The sequence below is a fragment of the Thalia democratica genome, chromosome 9 (assembly GCF_965202585.1).
Source record: "Thalia democratica chromosome 9, ktThaDemo2.hap1.1, whole genome shotgun sequence".
Classification (NCBI taxonomy): Eukaryota; Metazoa; Chordata; class Thaliacea; order Salpida; family Salpidae; genus Thalia; species Thalia democratica.
This window is the reverse complement of record NC_139173.1, coordinates 23,619,622-23,634,334: the sequence shown is the minus strand read 5'-3', so window position 1 is coordinate 23,634,334 and position 14,713 is coordinate 23,619,622. Positions and strand designations below refer to the sequence as shown.

General features: G+C 27.4%; 1 protein-coding gene across 2 annotated transcripts; it reads right to left on the bottom strand.

The window, feature by feature from the left end:
- Positions 1 to 464: 464 nt before the first annotated feature.
- On the bottom strand, positions 465 to 14,325 carry LOC145843833 (von Willebrand factor A domain-containing protein 3A-like). 2 transcript variants are annotated; one of them, XM_082951072.1, is made up of 27 exons: positions 14,277 to 14,325; positions 13,827 to 13,928; positions 13,639 to 13,745; positions 13,224 to 13,349; positions 12,938 to 13,127; positions 12,525 to 12,641; positions 12,052 to 12,213; positions 11,901 to 11,981; positions 11,484 to 11,564; positions 11,190 to 11,284; positions 10,812 to 10,931; positions 10,661 to 10,735; positions 10,223 to 10,361; positions 9,987 to 10,073; positions 9,320 to 9,431; positions 8,936 to 9,075; positions 8,689 to 8,793; positions 8,435 to 8,513; positions 7,980 to 8,188; positions 6,776 to 6,913; positions 2,926 to 3,072; positions 2,442 to 2,548; positions 2,026 to 2,173; positions 1,330 to 1,481; positions 1,037 to 1,172; positions 756 to 853; positions 465 to 578 (listed from the first exon to the last, which is right to left on the bottom strand). In XM_082951072.1, exons 1-27 carry the CDS (start codon positions 14,319 to 14,321, stop codon positions 485 to 487), a joined length of 3,192 nt encoding a protein of 1,063 aa, XP_082807198.1. In that variant the 5' UTR covers positions 14,322 to 14,325; the 3' UTR covers positions 465 to 484. The 2 variants fall into 2 exon arrangements, with proteins under 2 accessions (XP_082807198.1, XP_082807199.1); XM_082951073.1 differs by lacking the exon at positions 14,277 to 14,325 and having other exon boundaries at positions 13,823 to 13,928.
- Between the last annotated feature and the right edge of the window lie 388 nt (positions 14,326 to 14,713).

Genomic DNA, 14,713 nt, shown 5'->3' with positions numbered 1-14,713 from the left:
TTCCGTAAATAGAGCAATCTTTTTTACAAATAACTATAAAAAAACTGTTGAAAAACTAACTTGTTTTCATTTTTTTGAAATAGTGGTATTTAGAAAAAATTACTGCAAATATCACAAACTATAAATACTTTTACTAATTATTTTTTAATGATTTATATTACTACAAAAAAGTTTTGAATAAAAATTGTTAACCTTATACCAACTAATAGACTTAAAATATACATTGTTTATTTCATTATTACACTCAATAAAAAGTCACAGTTAGAAACAGTATTCACAGTAAAAAGAATTACAGTGATATAAAAGACGTATTAGATTGAAGAAACAGTCTAACATAATTATGAAAACAAAAAAATAGTAACAGTTTGAAAACGTTATTTTGCATATGATCTTAATAACAATAGGGATTGATTGGAATTTAAATAATTGCAATAAAACACTCGTATTATCATACAAATATGTTCGTATATTTTAAATAATTAGTTTAGTAAGGTAGAAATGGTTTTCTAGGATCTTTTGTCGATTCTTCTCCTTCTGTTTGCTTCAGTTTACTTTTTTCGTAATTTGATATAATTTCCCTGTAGATTATTACTGTGTAAACATCAACAAAATTAAACAATATAGTCATTTTTAATAAAACTCAAAAACATCAAATAAAAGTAATAAAAAAAATATATAACTTGATTAAATTTAAAAGTATATATAATAGACAAAAGAAACGAACTATGAATAGTTTTACGAAAACTAAAACTAACTTTATTTTTTTCGAAGTTGTAAAGAAATGACGGCACTTGTTAATTTCCTTAACAACACGTTTAAGGTCATCTCCTGAAAAATCAGGTAAAACCGGATCCTGAAATGTTTTGAGTATTCTTTATTAGAAAAAAAAAACCTTTAAGTAAGCTATAAAAAAATTATATATGTATTTGTTTGTTTCAATTTAGTCTATGCTTTATAAATAATAAAAACACAAAAAAAACGATTTAAGTAACTAGGGACAAAAATGTAAATTTTCCAATTTATTTTAAACACGAACATTTTCATCATGATCTTGTGATGTCATAATGGAATTAATTTTGTGAACAGCCAGCTGCGCGTCACTGTCTCCCTGGCAACAGTGGTATCTTCCCCCGGTTGCTAGGGACAAGTCCATCAGAAACTTGTCACATGACCTAAATTTTGAAAATATTGCGTAAATAAAGTTTCTATATTTTATTATTAAAACTTTTGTTACATAAAATTTCTAGAAAATTACAGAATGAAAAGTTTTAGTTTTAAACAATAATAACTTAAGACTAAACAAAAATATTATACTTTATGAAAACTCACTCATTCACAGTTTTGTAGGAGATGCAGTGAACAGGTATCTTTTTGTCTTCATTTAATTTTTTAACCTCTTCAATTGTCAGTTTACAGCTGGTATCCGGCTTTCCGTCGCTTATATAATAAATTGCATCTATGTTCTTCATACTATGCGCTTCCTTTAATTTTAATAAATTTCTCATCAAAAACTATAAAACTCGATAAATAAAAATTTTACTAAAGTTTTACTCAATTTACAGTATTTTAAAAACTTTATAAAATTGGTACTTATCAACAAATAATCATAACACAAACAAAGGTTGTTGAAGCATATGTATAATCATCTTTACATAGTATACATATATAGTATTACTATTACACACAAAATTAATTATAACGCTATAAATGTTAGTAAAACTTATTCAAAACTTAAGATTAATTGGTAGAATTACTAAAGAATCTTTTAAGATCAGAACTGACAAAAAAAAAATTATTAAAATACTGTAAATTTAAAAATTTTTTACGTGCTTCTTAACTATCATTTTAAATAAACTATTAATTTGTTTTTACAAATATAAACTTATTATTTTAAGGAGTTGTTTGTGTTTTTTAATTTATACATTTTGTAAGTAAAGTATAATAACAATTACTTACTTAATTAATGTACAGTTATTTATATAAATATTAAAATATTATATAAAATCATGACAGATATCAACCAACTTTAATGGCTTGTATGGTGTTAGTGCCACCATGAGCGTTCAAACTTTCAATCCAATGAACTGCGTCCTTACAAGCAGTAACATCCGAACCGTCAACCAATTCGTTCTGCCATGATGTTACCACGTTCGAAAATGACAACATGTTGAACCTAGAGTTTGATATTTAGTTACAATAAGAAGAAAGTTAAAGAGAAATAACTTATGTATGTTTTTATGGTTACAATCTTTATAGTATATTCTTAACTTGAAAAATAAGTTTTTAGTTGATCAGTGTATAAATTTAAAAAAGGTATGAAAATAAGTATAAGCTAAATATTCATAGATATTTTATTTTAAGACATACAGACCAGATTAAAAATTAAATTATTTTAAACTTCGTATAACTCAAACAGATTTGAAGTTTGAATGAATACCAACTTGATGTTATTTTTGTGTAACTGCTGCCAGATTAGAAGACTCAACTGCTTCTGAAGATCTACCATGTTGTCAACCATACTTCCCGAAGTGTCCACTAAAATTGCTACCTGAATGTTGAAATAATACTTAGCCGTTTTGTTTCCTTGAAACAAAGCTTAACCAATATTAAGTGTTCAAAAGTATTGCCGCATAACTTTTATAATTGAAAACTAAGCTCACAAATTTTTTCAAAGTTGTTCGAAAAAATCACCAAATTATTTGTTCTTTAAGTTGTCATGTTGAACTTTATATTTTTTGGTGCTGAAATTTTACAATATATCTTGTTTTTCTTTAATTTTTAATGTAAAATACAAGCAATAACATAACATTGTTTTATTTTAAGCAAATAAATTAAAACAAATTAAAAATACTAATTTAAAAAAAATCCAATTCAAAATTTATCTACGTGCATAAGTAAAAAAACATTAATATTTAAATAACAGACATTGTTTTCGACGATTGTTCCAAAGTAATTTCTGCTTCCGCTCAGCAACCACTGCAGTCTCGACAGATATCTCTTCAGGCATCTTGACAGTTGCTGCTCGTACAATTCCACTTCGAACTTGCGCAAGTCGATATGCCGTATTTCACCCTGCAATGCAGAGTTGCATCACTTTTTTTTTAATGTAGTAACAATTAAACAATTATTTTAATTAAAAAAATTAATATCTTAATTAAAATTGTTTATAGACTTTGCAGGTTCTATTGTAGACTTTGAAATAAAACTTTTCAACTGAATCAGAGTCAGAGCTCGGTTTTGAGATGAAAAAGTTGATTTTTCTTGTCATTTGAGCTTTTCAAAATACCTTGTACGACGAGAACAAAGTAGATAAACCAGAAAGTTTGAAATCTTACGTTTCATACTTTTCACTAGAATGGATGATATTAAAAAAGATAAAAAAAGTGATGATTCTAAGTTTGACAACTTTCGAATTGGTGAATGTTACTACGATATTAAAAAGCCTGTTCAATACACAGATCGAGAAAATTTTAAACACCAAATAGCTTATTTTGATACATACCTGAAAAATTTTCAGGACGAAAGTAGTTCTTACTATTATGAAAATACAAAACGAAAAAACGAAGTAGAACGAAAAGAGCTAGACATTGAAAATAGTTCAGACTTAGACCTGGATTACTGTGTATAAACTTTTAAAGATTCTCAAAACTCTCAGAATAGTAAAATGCCAGAAGTTTTCTGATGGAAGGTTTTATGAAAAAGAGTCAGATATGTTGAAAAAAATATTTTAAGAAAACAAACTAGAAAACTATAAGGAAAACTTTTATAAGGAAAAAGTATAACATCCTAAAAATGCTTGAAAAAGAAATAGAATATCCAAAAGAAAACTTTTATGAAAATTTTGAAGATTTCTTTTAAGAATATAAAAAAAGCTTTTTTTAATTGAAAAATACTTTTAAGTCATTCGCTAAACCAGTAAGAAGTTTGCAATTTTACGTTTCACATTTCTTACCAGAACGGATTCCATTTAAGCAATTTAAAGAAATTGATAACTATAATCATGTGAAATTGATTTGATCTCATTAATGGTTTTGATGAACCTACGATATACAATGACCAAGTAAATTTTGTTCTCCCAGACCATAAAACTTATTTTGGTACAAATAAAGAAATACTTCAGGTTAAAAGTAGTTTTATCTATTATGAAAATAAAAATAAATAAAATAAAGTAAAAAAAAAAGTTTCATGTTGACAAACTATTTGGACTTATTCCCGGATAACTTTAAAGATACTTGAAAAGATTCTCAATCACTTCAGGATGAAAAAAAGCTAGTATTTCCTGAAGAAAACTTTTATGAAGAAGAAATTGAACATCTTAAAGAAACTTTTAAGAATGAAAACTAAAATATCCTAAAGAAAACTTTTATGAAAAAGAGCTAGAAAGTTCTAAAAACTCCTTTAGGATAAAAAAGCTTTCATTAGGAGAAAAAAATAAGTAAATACTTAAATCTAATTGCTGAAACAGTGGAAGTTTGGAACCTTACGTTTCAAACTTCTTACCAGAATGGCAACTGATTAAGCATGCTAAAGAAGTAACTGCCAACCGGTATTCCATTCAAGCTAACTAAAGAAAATGATATTTCCAAATTTGACGAGCATTGATTTGATCATATTAATGGTTTTGAAGAGCCTATGTTATACGAAGACCAAGAAAATTTTGTTTAGTCAGAACAAAAAGCTTATTTTGATGCGGATGAGGAAAATTTTCGAGACAGAAGTAATTTTGACTGTCATGAAAACACATACCGAGAAACTGAAGTAGAACGAAAATAGATTCATGTTAAAAACTACTTTAACTTATTCCCGGATAACTTTGAAGAGATTTTGAAAGACTCTCAAAACTTTCAGGATGAAAAAAGCTAGTATTTCCTAATGGAAACTTTTAATAATGAAAATAAAATATCTTAAAAGAGAGCTAGAAAGTTCTAAGAACTCTTTAAAAATTAAAAAAAAGTTTCCGTTAAGTGAAAAAATAAGTAAATGCCTAAATCTATTCGCTGAAACAGCAGAAGTTTGGAATCTTAGGTTTCAAACATCTTACTAAAACTGATTCCATTCAAGCAAGCTAAAGAAGTAGCTGCTAACCGGCACGATCGAGATCGAACAGGTCCAACAACCAATCGCGTTCAAGGACAAACAGCCAATCACGTTCAAGAACCAATCATGTGAGTCAAAAACCAACTGAGAACAACCAACTCCCGTCCAAGGCGAAATAGGGATATGGAGGTGATCTATGAGGAATAGGAAGAATTCAGTATGATCAGGATCCGCTTTCTCTTCCTTATAACTTACGCTTCTTACAATGCGTATTTCACTACCAATCATTCTAAATTTGACGACTTAAAATTTGATGAAAACGACCTTAATTTTGAAGCACATATGCGATACGAAGACCAAGAAAAATTTAGTCACAAGGACAAGAATTTTACTTTGGTACCAATAAAGAAACTTTTTAAGTTAAAAGTAGTTTTGTCTGTTATAAACATACAAACCGAGAAATTGAAGTAAAAAAATCCTTCATATGAAAAACTAATTAGAACTATTTCCAGAAAACTTCGAAGACATTTTGATATTGTTTATTGAACGAAAAAAAATAAGCGCTCAAAATATTTGGTCCTAGGACCTGGTGCACGAAAAAACCTTTCGGTTATCGAGTCGCACACCACGGATACCTTTTAATGTCTTGTCCAGGACAATTGAAAAGATTCTCAAACCTTTCAGGATGAAAAAAAGCTAGAATATCCCAAAGAAAACTTTTATGATAACGAGTTTCCTAAAGAAACACTGTATAAAAACGATTTTCTTTAAGAATGATTTTCTAAAAGCAAGCTTGAATTGTATGAAGAAAAAAATTTTATGAACAAGAGCCAGAAATTTTCAAACATTTCAAAAAAGAAAAACAGAAAACTTTGATATAGATACAAATAAATTAGCATTTATTTTGTTTACTCATACTGTATACATACTTATGGCTTCAAAATTTGATTTCTTAATACAAAAAGTTTTAAATGAGCTTTTAAGATTGTAGTGAAGATTTTAATTCAAGAGTATGAAAATAAGCTGTGTAGCACACTCTCAATTTTTTTCTTGCTTTACTGTGTTGTTTGTATTTAATTTTAGTTGTAGTAATTTAAGTAAATGGTTAAATTTACTTTGACATGTATTTCATTGAGGGTATATATAAAGTATGATATATTAAAAAAAAATATTTTAAAGTTTTAAGGCCTAAACTTTCACTTGCAACAATTTTTGGTGTAGAAGTTAAAAAATTACTTTTTAGCAGGAAAACACAAGTGGAGATACCAGCAAAGACACCAGAGGTTAAAAAAGAACATAGAAAATTTGAACAAACATACAAAAGATAAGAAACATTGCGTGTCACAGCATTTTGTCTTGAATTATAAAATTTCACAACAAACTTTTTAACCAAAAAGCTTTAGTACTTTATAAAACAAAAGAGAGCATCTCTTAAATTAGTTATATTTTTTAGTTAATAAATTTAAAACTTGTAGTAGGAAGAAGATGAAAAACAATTTTTTGAGAAATTAAAGGAATCCTCTATCGGAGATTTCAAACTCGGAGGAACTTCTCAGAACCCTAAAAAAGGCATAACGACGAGCGTTGACTCTAAATGCAGTATATAGAATACATAGTCCGATTTTCAATAAGCCAACGTTTTAAAGAATACGTTTTAAAGAATTACTAATAAACTATTTCCATAAAGCAAAGCAGAATATTTTATACTTTATACACAAATAAAATTAAATGCACTAACACTGAACTGGGCGCTTGGAAAGAGATCAGAGAACCACTTGGAAGTTATTGAGTTTGCCATGCCGTGTTTACAAGTCGCCATATTCAGCAACTTGTTCAAATTCATCTTCATCTTGTTCAGGCTGTACTTTCGCATCCACTGAAAACGAGGTAATATTCGAGTCATCAATTTATATGTATTAAATTACTTGAAAAAAACTAAGAATACACAAGTTAAAAGGCTAACTAAAAATGATCATTAAAACTGCATTGGTTTAAACGATTTTGTGTTTTTCACTGACATTTAAACTAAACAAATTTTATACACAGACTGTACTTTCGCATCCACTGAAAACATTCGAGTCATAAATTTATATGTATTAAGTAAAAAACAACAATGTTAAATTATTAATAAAACTAAGTATACACAAGTTTTAACGTTATAGTTTATTAAAGGTTATGGCCATAGGGGGGGTCCGACTTTTTTTTTTACAAAAAATAACTTTGGCTTTTATATGAAAGCTTTAAATACAAACTACAAGACTGTTTTTATAGAATTCAAAAATATAATTTAACTTTTGAGATATTTCATTTTTTGTAAAAAGTTTCCGATACAAACGTATGGACCGCAAATTTTTCGGGGTCAATTTTCTCGGAAATTTAAAAATTCACTAAAAACCTATCTTCTCCTTCATTTTTTGACCTAGAGACTTCAAATTTTCAGGAAATGTTCCTTTTAATATTTTGAAGAATCTGAATGTTGGAATTTTTGAAATTTTGAAAAATAAAAATTTTATTTACAAAAAACTAAAAAAAAGGGTAGTTTTTTGACAATAATTTTTTTTTTACTAAAAATTAAAAAAATTCCTACAATAGATCTCTTTAAAGTTTAATGATACACATTCTGTAAAAATTTGAGAAAGATTACTCAAAAAATGAAGGAGGAGATAGATTTTTAGTGAAATAGTCTTTTTTCGCATTTTTAGTTTTCACCTTCCATAAGGAACCTATTGAACGCCCTTATTTTGATCGCTTATATCTCAAAAGTTACTCTGAGTTTTTTTAAGCGGTTAAAAGTGTCTGATAGCTCAGATTAAACTCTACAAAATAAGATCAAATTGTAAAAAACAAAGTGGACAAAGTGGATCTTTCCTATGGCCTTATCATTAAAACTTTAATAATTTCAACGTTTTTTAGTTTTTTACTGACAGTTAAACTTAACAAACTTGTTTGGAAGTGATTCTTTCTTCTCTTTGGGGAAATATAACTTCGGGAATGGATTTTCTCACGCTCTTTTGCTTTAAACTTCCAGTGATAACAGCTCCGACATCATTGCTTTTCTGGTTGATATAAAATTTTTGCGTGTTCACCTTAACTCTTTTGTTTGAGTTTTTGTTCGATTTCGCTGAGCCGGGTCGGTCAGTTTTGTAGGGACCTTTGAAAAGTAAATAATAATAAAGTATAGTATTATTTGAATATTCTTTAAAAGGTTCATATTTCAGATTTTATTTAATTCTATTGTTTTCTAGTTTTAACTGTAAACACAATGGAAATTTTGATCAATAAATAAATAGATAACCACTATTAATAAAAACAACTTATAAGTACCGATTTTATAGAGTTAATAAAATAATATCTCTTCTAGTTAATAGTTTAATATATATATTACTTATAAGCTTACTTTGTGGTAAGCCTGGGTTTCGCCGACTGACTTTCCAGTTGGAATTTTCTTTTGACGAATTACAGTTTCTCGACAAGTCCTAGAAAAAAATAAAACTTAAACAAAACTCTTTGTCTGCTTATTTATCTTTTACAGCTCCGATAATTACTAGATGGTTTCAAAAGTCATATAAAAACTGTTACAATCAACTGCGTACAGAAAAATTAAATTTATAGAAAATTAAAGAAATTTATAAAAATAAACTGATAATTAACCAATCTAGCTTGAGTTAGTTGGGTGTGCTTTGGCTCGCTTATATCCACTAATGATCTGATTATTTCAGTTTTCATTTTCTTTGTACATTCTCCGTTTTCAAGCATCTTTGTAATAATATATATCTTAGTTTAAACAGTATCAAATCAAACATAATTTATGACCTTAAGACATTTTAGTAAATACAAAACTATACCTCACTAGTGATACACAGTAGTATGTAAAATAAAAACTATTAAAACATTTTACCAGTTGATTTTCTTTCACCATCCTTCTTTCATTGTCTTTATCAATAACTTTTTGCACCAGATCAGAACACATTTTGGAATATTCAACAGCTTTTTTAATTTCTTTCGTGAGTAAATATATGTCATCACTCTCTAGTATTCCTGTATTAAGTAAGTATAATTTTCAACAGAAAAAAATCATAATTACTTAAATTTTTTTAAATCAGTCTTAAACAAACTGACTATGTCACTAAAAAAAACAAAATAAACATAAAGAGTTCAAAACTCAACACTTAGTAAATATTATTAGAAAAAATTTTTTTTAAGTAGAAAAATTATTTAATGTGAACTTATTGTAAAAATGAATTTTATTTAGTAGTTAATACACAAATGTAAAGTAGTATACCAGTTTGGTCGAACCAATGGAATCTTCCGTCAGAAGCATGAGCAATATCTCGCAAATAATCGCAACATTCCGTCACTGTGGCGTATCTGCCCGGCTGGTGGTTTTCATCTATCTGAAAATTAAAAAGTTTTAATATATTTATTATTAAAATATTATTTAGACAAATTTCCTACTAAACATTATAAATATGAACAGAAGTTTACATTTCAAAGTGTGGATACTACAAATAAACTTTATAGAATAGCGAAATATCATTTATATAGGTAAGTTATTTATCTAGTTTACTAGTTCTTATATATTTCATAGTAAGAAAAATAGTCGTTTTTGTTTTAAAAACTATATTTAATTTTCTTAAGTACACAAACTAACTGGTAACGATAGTTATGTTGAAATTACTACAGCATTGATTACAATTTAGAGTATGTCTATAAGTGATTAAAAATGATTAAGTGAACCTTTGTTTAAAAAAAAAGTAGTTGTAAATTGCAACTGAGTTATTTTACTACTCCACATTTCCTTAAATTTCAGAAAAGCACTTTTTTTAGCTAGTTTTTTAGATAAAACTTGATTTGGAACTACTTACTCCAAATTAGTTTTGGCTTCTAATAAAATAACAAATAAACTTTTGAGCATCAGAAACATTTTATATTAACTAAAGTCTACTAACATTTCGGTCGTCTATATTGAACAAAATCGTATTCAATTTGACTCCCATCTTCATACTAGTTTCCTCCACAAATGAAGATAAAAATGCCTGAACAAAACTTTAAACTTTATTTGTAAGTTTAGTTAAACTAAAATAAAATACAACAGCATTAAAACTCCAAGTACAAAAAAGTTTTAGTCTTACTTTTAAGTTTTTACTTTATTTTTAAACATATTATTCATAAAACTAATTAAAACCTGTTGCTGGTCTTGCACGCCACTAGTGAGCAAGTATACGCCTTCAACTTTTCCCATATTTTCCAGATCATTCTCTACAGCGCATTTGAATGCTGATAGAAAGTTCCTGCTACCGTCAGCTTTCAACTCTAACACCCATCTGTTGTTTTTAAATAGCGTGAAGATTAAATAACGTTAAACACAAAAGTTAGTTGTTTTCGAGAAAACATTAAACTATTTGTGATTATGTTTGTTTTGTCTCTTATATAACTTTTAATTATAAACAAGTTATCGCATAAACATTAAAAGTTGTGTGGATACAAATTTTCAAAATAACTTTTTTGCGCTACGTATTGCATACGAAAGTTTAACGTCTATAAGTAAAAACAAGTCTAACTGAAGTTTACGTTCACACTACAGTTTTAATTAATCAAATATTATATTTATTAAACAACAAACTTCCAGGCAGACTGTAAATTTTCACTGGTTGGTTCAACCATTCGAGATCTCCACATCTTTGGGTAACTTCCGTATCTGAAAATATTAGTTTTTTGATGTTCATTTGTAAATTAAGTGTTCAATTAATAAACAACTATACAAGCAAACTAACGCGATAATGTTGAAGGCCTTTTTATTGGAAATTTGTTCCTGCAAACACAACCTCACTGAATGTTGAAGGTGAACTATGTACTGAGTGTTTGTGATTGACGTGTCTAGTATTATAACCACCCTGTAATTGAATTTGCCGTTAAGTTTTTTGTTCATTATTTTATTAGATTACGGTTAAAAAGTTTGCTTTTATTCATGATAAGTTGATTATATAGTTATTAATTTTCACGGTAAATTAAAAAATATAAAGAAAGTATTTATAGCAAATTAAAGACGAATTAAATCAATAATAGTTTTTTAAATACTAAAAAACTGATATTTTTTTCATACCTACCTAGTTTTTATTTCTCAAAAATTAGTGACAACAAAAAGAACTCACGAATTTTCACATATGTTACCCCAAATTTTTCTACTTTCTGACGACAACCAATCTATTCTCTTCTCATATTTATTTACTTCAGTACCCAGGCATACCTAAAAACATGTTTCAGTATAATTAGTAAAAAAATTATTTTAAATTTCTAAAATACGAATTTTTAATAATTTATCTTTAGATATAATTTTTTACTTTAGACAGTTTTTAAGTTTTCATTACATCTATTTAAATCAAAAAAAGTTAGATAGACATAAAACTTTTTAATGATAGTTTAATAAATAATATGAAATTAATTACTTGATATTCATGCAGGGTAGGCACATCAACGTGAACATTTTTTATTTTTCCATCATGCCACACTATTTGCTGCATCGCTTTCTAATAGAAACAATTATGATTAAAACTTTAAATAAATAAATAAAGAGATAAACTACAATTTTTATGATATTTTTAGGCCAATTGGTGTTTTTAACGGTATATTATGGTGTATAAATACGCTAGATAAACTTTTGAGGTAAAAAACTTAAAATATGTTTAAAAAACTAAATTAAAATAGATCTTAAATACTTTGCTAAAGTTGTTTATAAAATAACTCAAATTTCGAAAGTAATTTTACAATATAAAAAGAAACTTATATCTTAAACTAGGTTTATACCGTTTTACGCAACTTAATGACTAGTGCCAAGTTTTCAACTTTGTAAAAAAATAACTAACTTCGTGTATTGAAGATTGAACAGATTTTCCCAAAACAGCCACGAAGTCTTTAATCGGATCAAAAGCGTTGGGGGCCAAAACCTTAAAGAGACACCATAAATAATCAACGTAGATTATTCGGATAAACATTAATATTTATTGAACATTTTACCTGATAGACAACCAGGTTTTTTGTTGCCAACCCGTTATTTTTGAGCCAATGCTTCGAGTTCATATAGTTGATTTTGGAATGGTTGATTTGTAGTTTTTGGTGGTGGTTTACGGGTCTCGGTAGAAACCTGAATCCCGGGAGAGCTTCGATTTCTTGTGAGATCTTAATGAGATTTATGTAAGTTTATAGTAGAACCTTAAATAATTTTTTGCACTAACTTAGGGGTTATTTTCCTTACAGGAAGAAAATTAAAAATGATAGGTTTTCTATGTAAAATTAAGTTGAAGTGTAATTTCTTACAATGCATAATTACTCAAGTTTCAATCAATTTGAAATTCAAAACACTTTATAAATTACATTGTTGTGAATATTTAAAGATACAAACAAAGTTAGAAAATTGTAAAGCTTAGTAATTAAATAGTATGAATACATTACAGTAATATAAATTAGTAAATAATTTTTTTTTCACTAACCTCGTTTTCAATGCTGACCAGAGCATCACCCAGTCTACCCTCCCTCATCTGGGTTATTTTGTTAAGTACGTCAATTGCTACTTGTGCTTGCCTCAACAACAACTGAACGTCGAAACTCTGATAAAAAATACGCATTTATAAACTGCAATAGTTGTTGTACTTTTTAATTATGATATCGTAACTGTAATTTGAGAATTTAAGTACTTATTAAAATGTGGTTTCCGAAACTTTATTAAACAAGATTTTAAATGTCTACATTTAGGTTTTCTACGCTAAATATAAATTTATACCACACAATTTTTTTACTAATTACGTTATACAATTTAAAAATAAAAACTCTTAAATATTGTAGTTCACTTTTTTAATTAAAAACTGACAGCAATATGAAATACTCATATCTACATTTTAACTACCTTGTAAACTTGCTTGTCATCAGAAGAACTGTAGCAGTGGAAGGTGCCTTTCGAAATGATGGCCAGCTTCTTCAACACATCACAGGTCAGTTGGTTGGTCGTTTCATAAGCGACAGTGTGAATTTTAGTGCTTCTGCCCAACAGTGCTTGCTCGACAAAGTCCAAAAAGTGCCATGAAGTCTGGTCGCAGCTGTAACAAATTAAAAGTACCTCAAGATCAATTTGATATTGAGATGTACAAGGCAAAAAAAGTTCAATTAAAATAAATTCAATAAATTGAACTAACCAGCTTCCTAATAAAACTAAAATGCAGTCGACATGCTTCAATTTGAGAGCCTTCCTCATTGATTTAAGCAAGTTGCAGCCCCCGTCTGGATGGAGACCTTTGATGAAGTCTTTTGCTTCTTCTATCCTGGTTGAAATTGTAAACGCTTATAATTTATAATGAACATATTGGAAACAAAAAATAAATAACAACATTAAATACATAAGCTTTGTAGAACACAATTAATATTTTTACTCTATTTGAATGGTTTTTTTAGATACTACTTTATTTGTATGCTTCTGAAATATTTTCAGCTTTAAAAAATTAATTCTAATCCTAATTTTTTAAAAAGAATTAATTTTGTATTAAAACAAAAGCTAGAACATATTTTAAAACTCAAATTTTTTTAACTAGAACAGTTTTAATAAAAACTTACGTTCTTTTGTTGACATCCCTCAACCTACTCCAAAGGCATAGTGGTTCAGTTCCAACGCTCATAAAATGAAGGCCTTTTTTGTGCTTAAGTTGCTCATCTACTAAACTCTGAACAATAAAAAAATAATTAACAAATTTAATTCATAGTGAAATCTAATTAAAATAATGTAATTATTAGTAATAACCAACTAGTAGATCTTGCTGTACGCGGTCAACTCTACCAAATCCAATATTGTCATCAGATGAGTCCATCAGCACAGCAACTCTTTTGCCTTGAATTTGCCCAAATTTCTAAATAAAAATTCATAAGATTGCAATAGAAACAAAGTTTTAAAAGTGTGCTAAAAAGGAAAGAAGCAAGTAATCAAAAAAAAAGACATGGTTTAAATTTTGATTGACTTTATAAGTTAAACATTCTTACCAAAACATGTGTTTCTTAAGTCAAAATATTACAGTATTTCGTTTATTTTTAAGTACCACTATCAAAAAGTAATTCAAGTAATTAAAATATTTTAAATTCCAAACAGTATTACCAGAATTAATTCAATAGCCAAAATTAGTAAAAAATAATTGTTGTTTAACTCATGACACAAGAAGAAATGATAATGTATTTAATAGGAGTACAATACAATGATTTACTTTTTTGCTTCCTTGTAAAAGCCATTTTATTCTCTTGTGGTACATTTCTATTGCCCTAAAAATATAGTTTGTTGAGCTTAAAAACTGGTACTTAAAATTCAAACAATAGTAACTAAAATTATAACTGCTGCTTATAAATTAAAATGTTTTATAATTCATACTAAAGTAAACTGCATATCATATTAAAAATATTTCAAACTAATTTATATAAGGTAATATACTCACTCATTTAACTTGTACTCAAACTCCATAATATCAACATAATTGAACACAAGATGGTTATTTTTTCCACAGTTGACTCTGTTAAGTATACAAAAACTTTATTTGAAACGTTGCAATTTATAATTAGTGCTTTCTTGTAATTACTTATTTAAGTATAAACACTGAGAAAACAAAAGTTTTTTTGATAAAAGCTATAAAGAAATGAGCTTCTTAAA

What these genes read in the sequence shown, in the direction of transcription:
- LOC145843833 (XM_082951072.1), bottom strand. Translation starts at nt 14,321, where the DNA reads ATGTACCACAAGAGAATAAAATGGCTTTTACAAGGAAGCAAAAAA. An exon ending in ACACCATACAAGCCATTAAA is followed by an intron (nt 1,482 to 2,025) that starts GTTGGTTGATAT and finishes TTAAAATTAAAG; the next exon opens with GAAGCGCATAGTATGAAGAA. An exon ending in TCCTACAAAACTGTGAATGA is followed by an intron (nt 1,173 to 1,329) that starts GTGAGTTTTCAT and finishes TTCAAAATTTAG; the next exon opens with GTCATGTGACAAGTTTCTGA.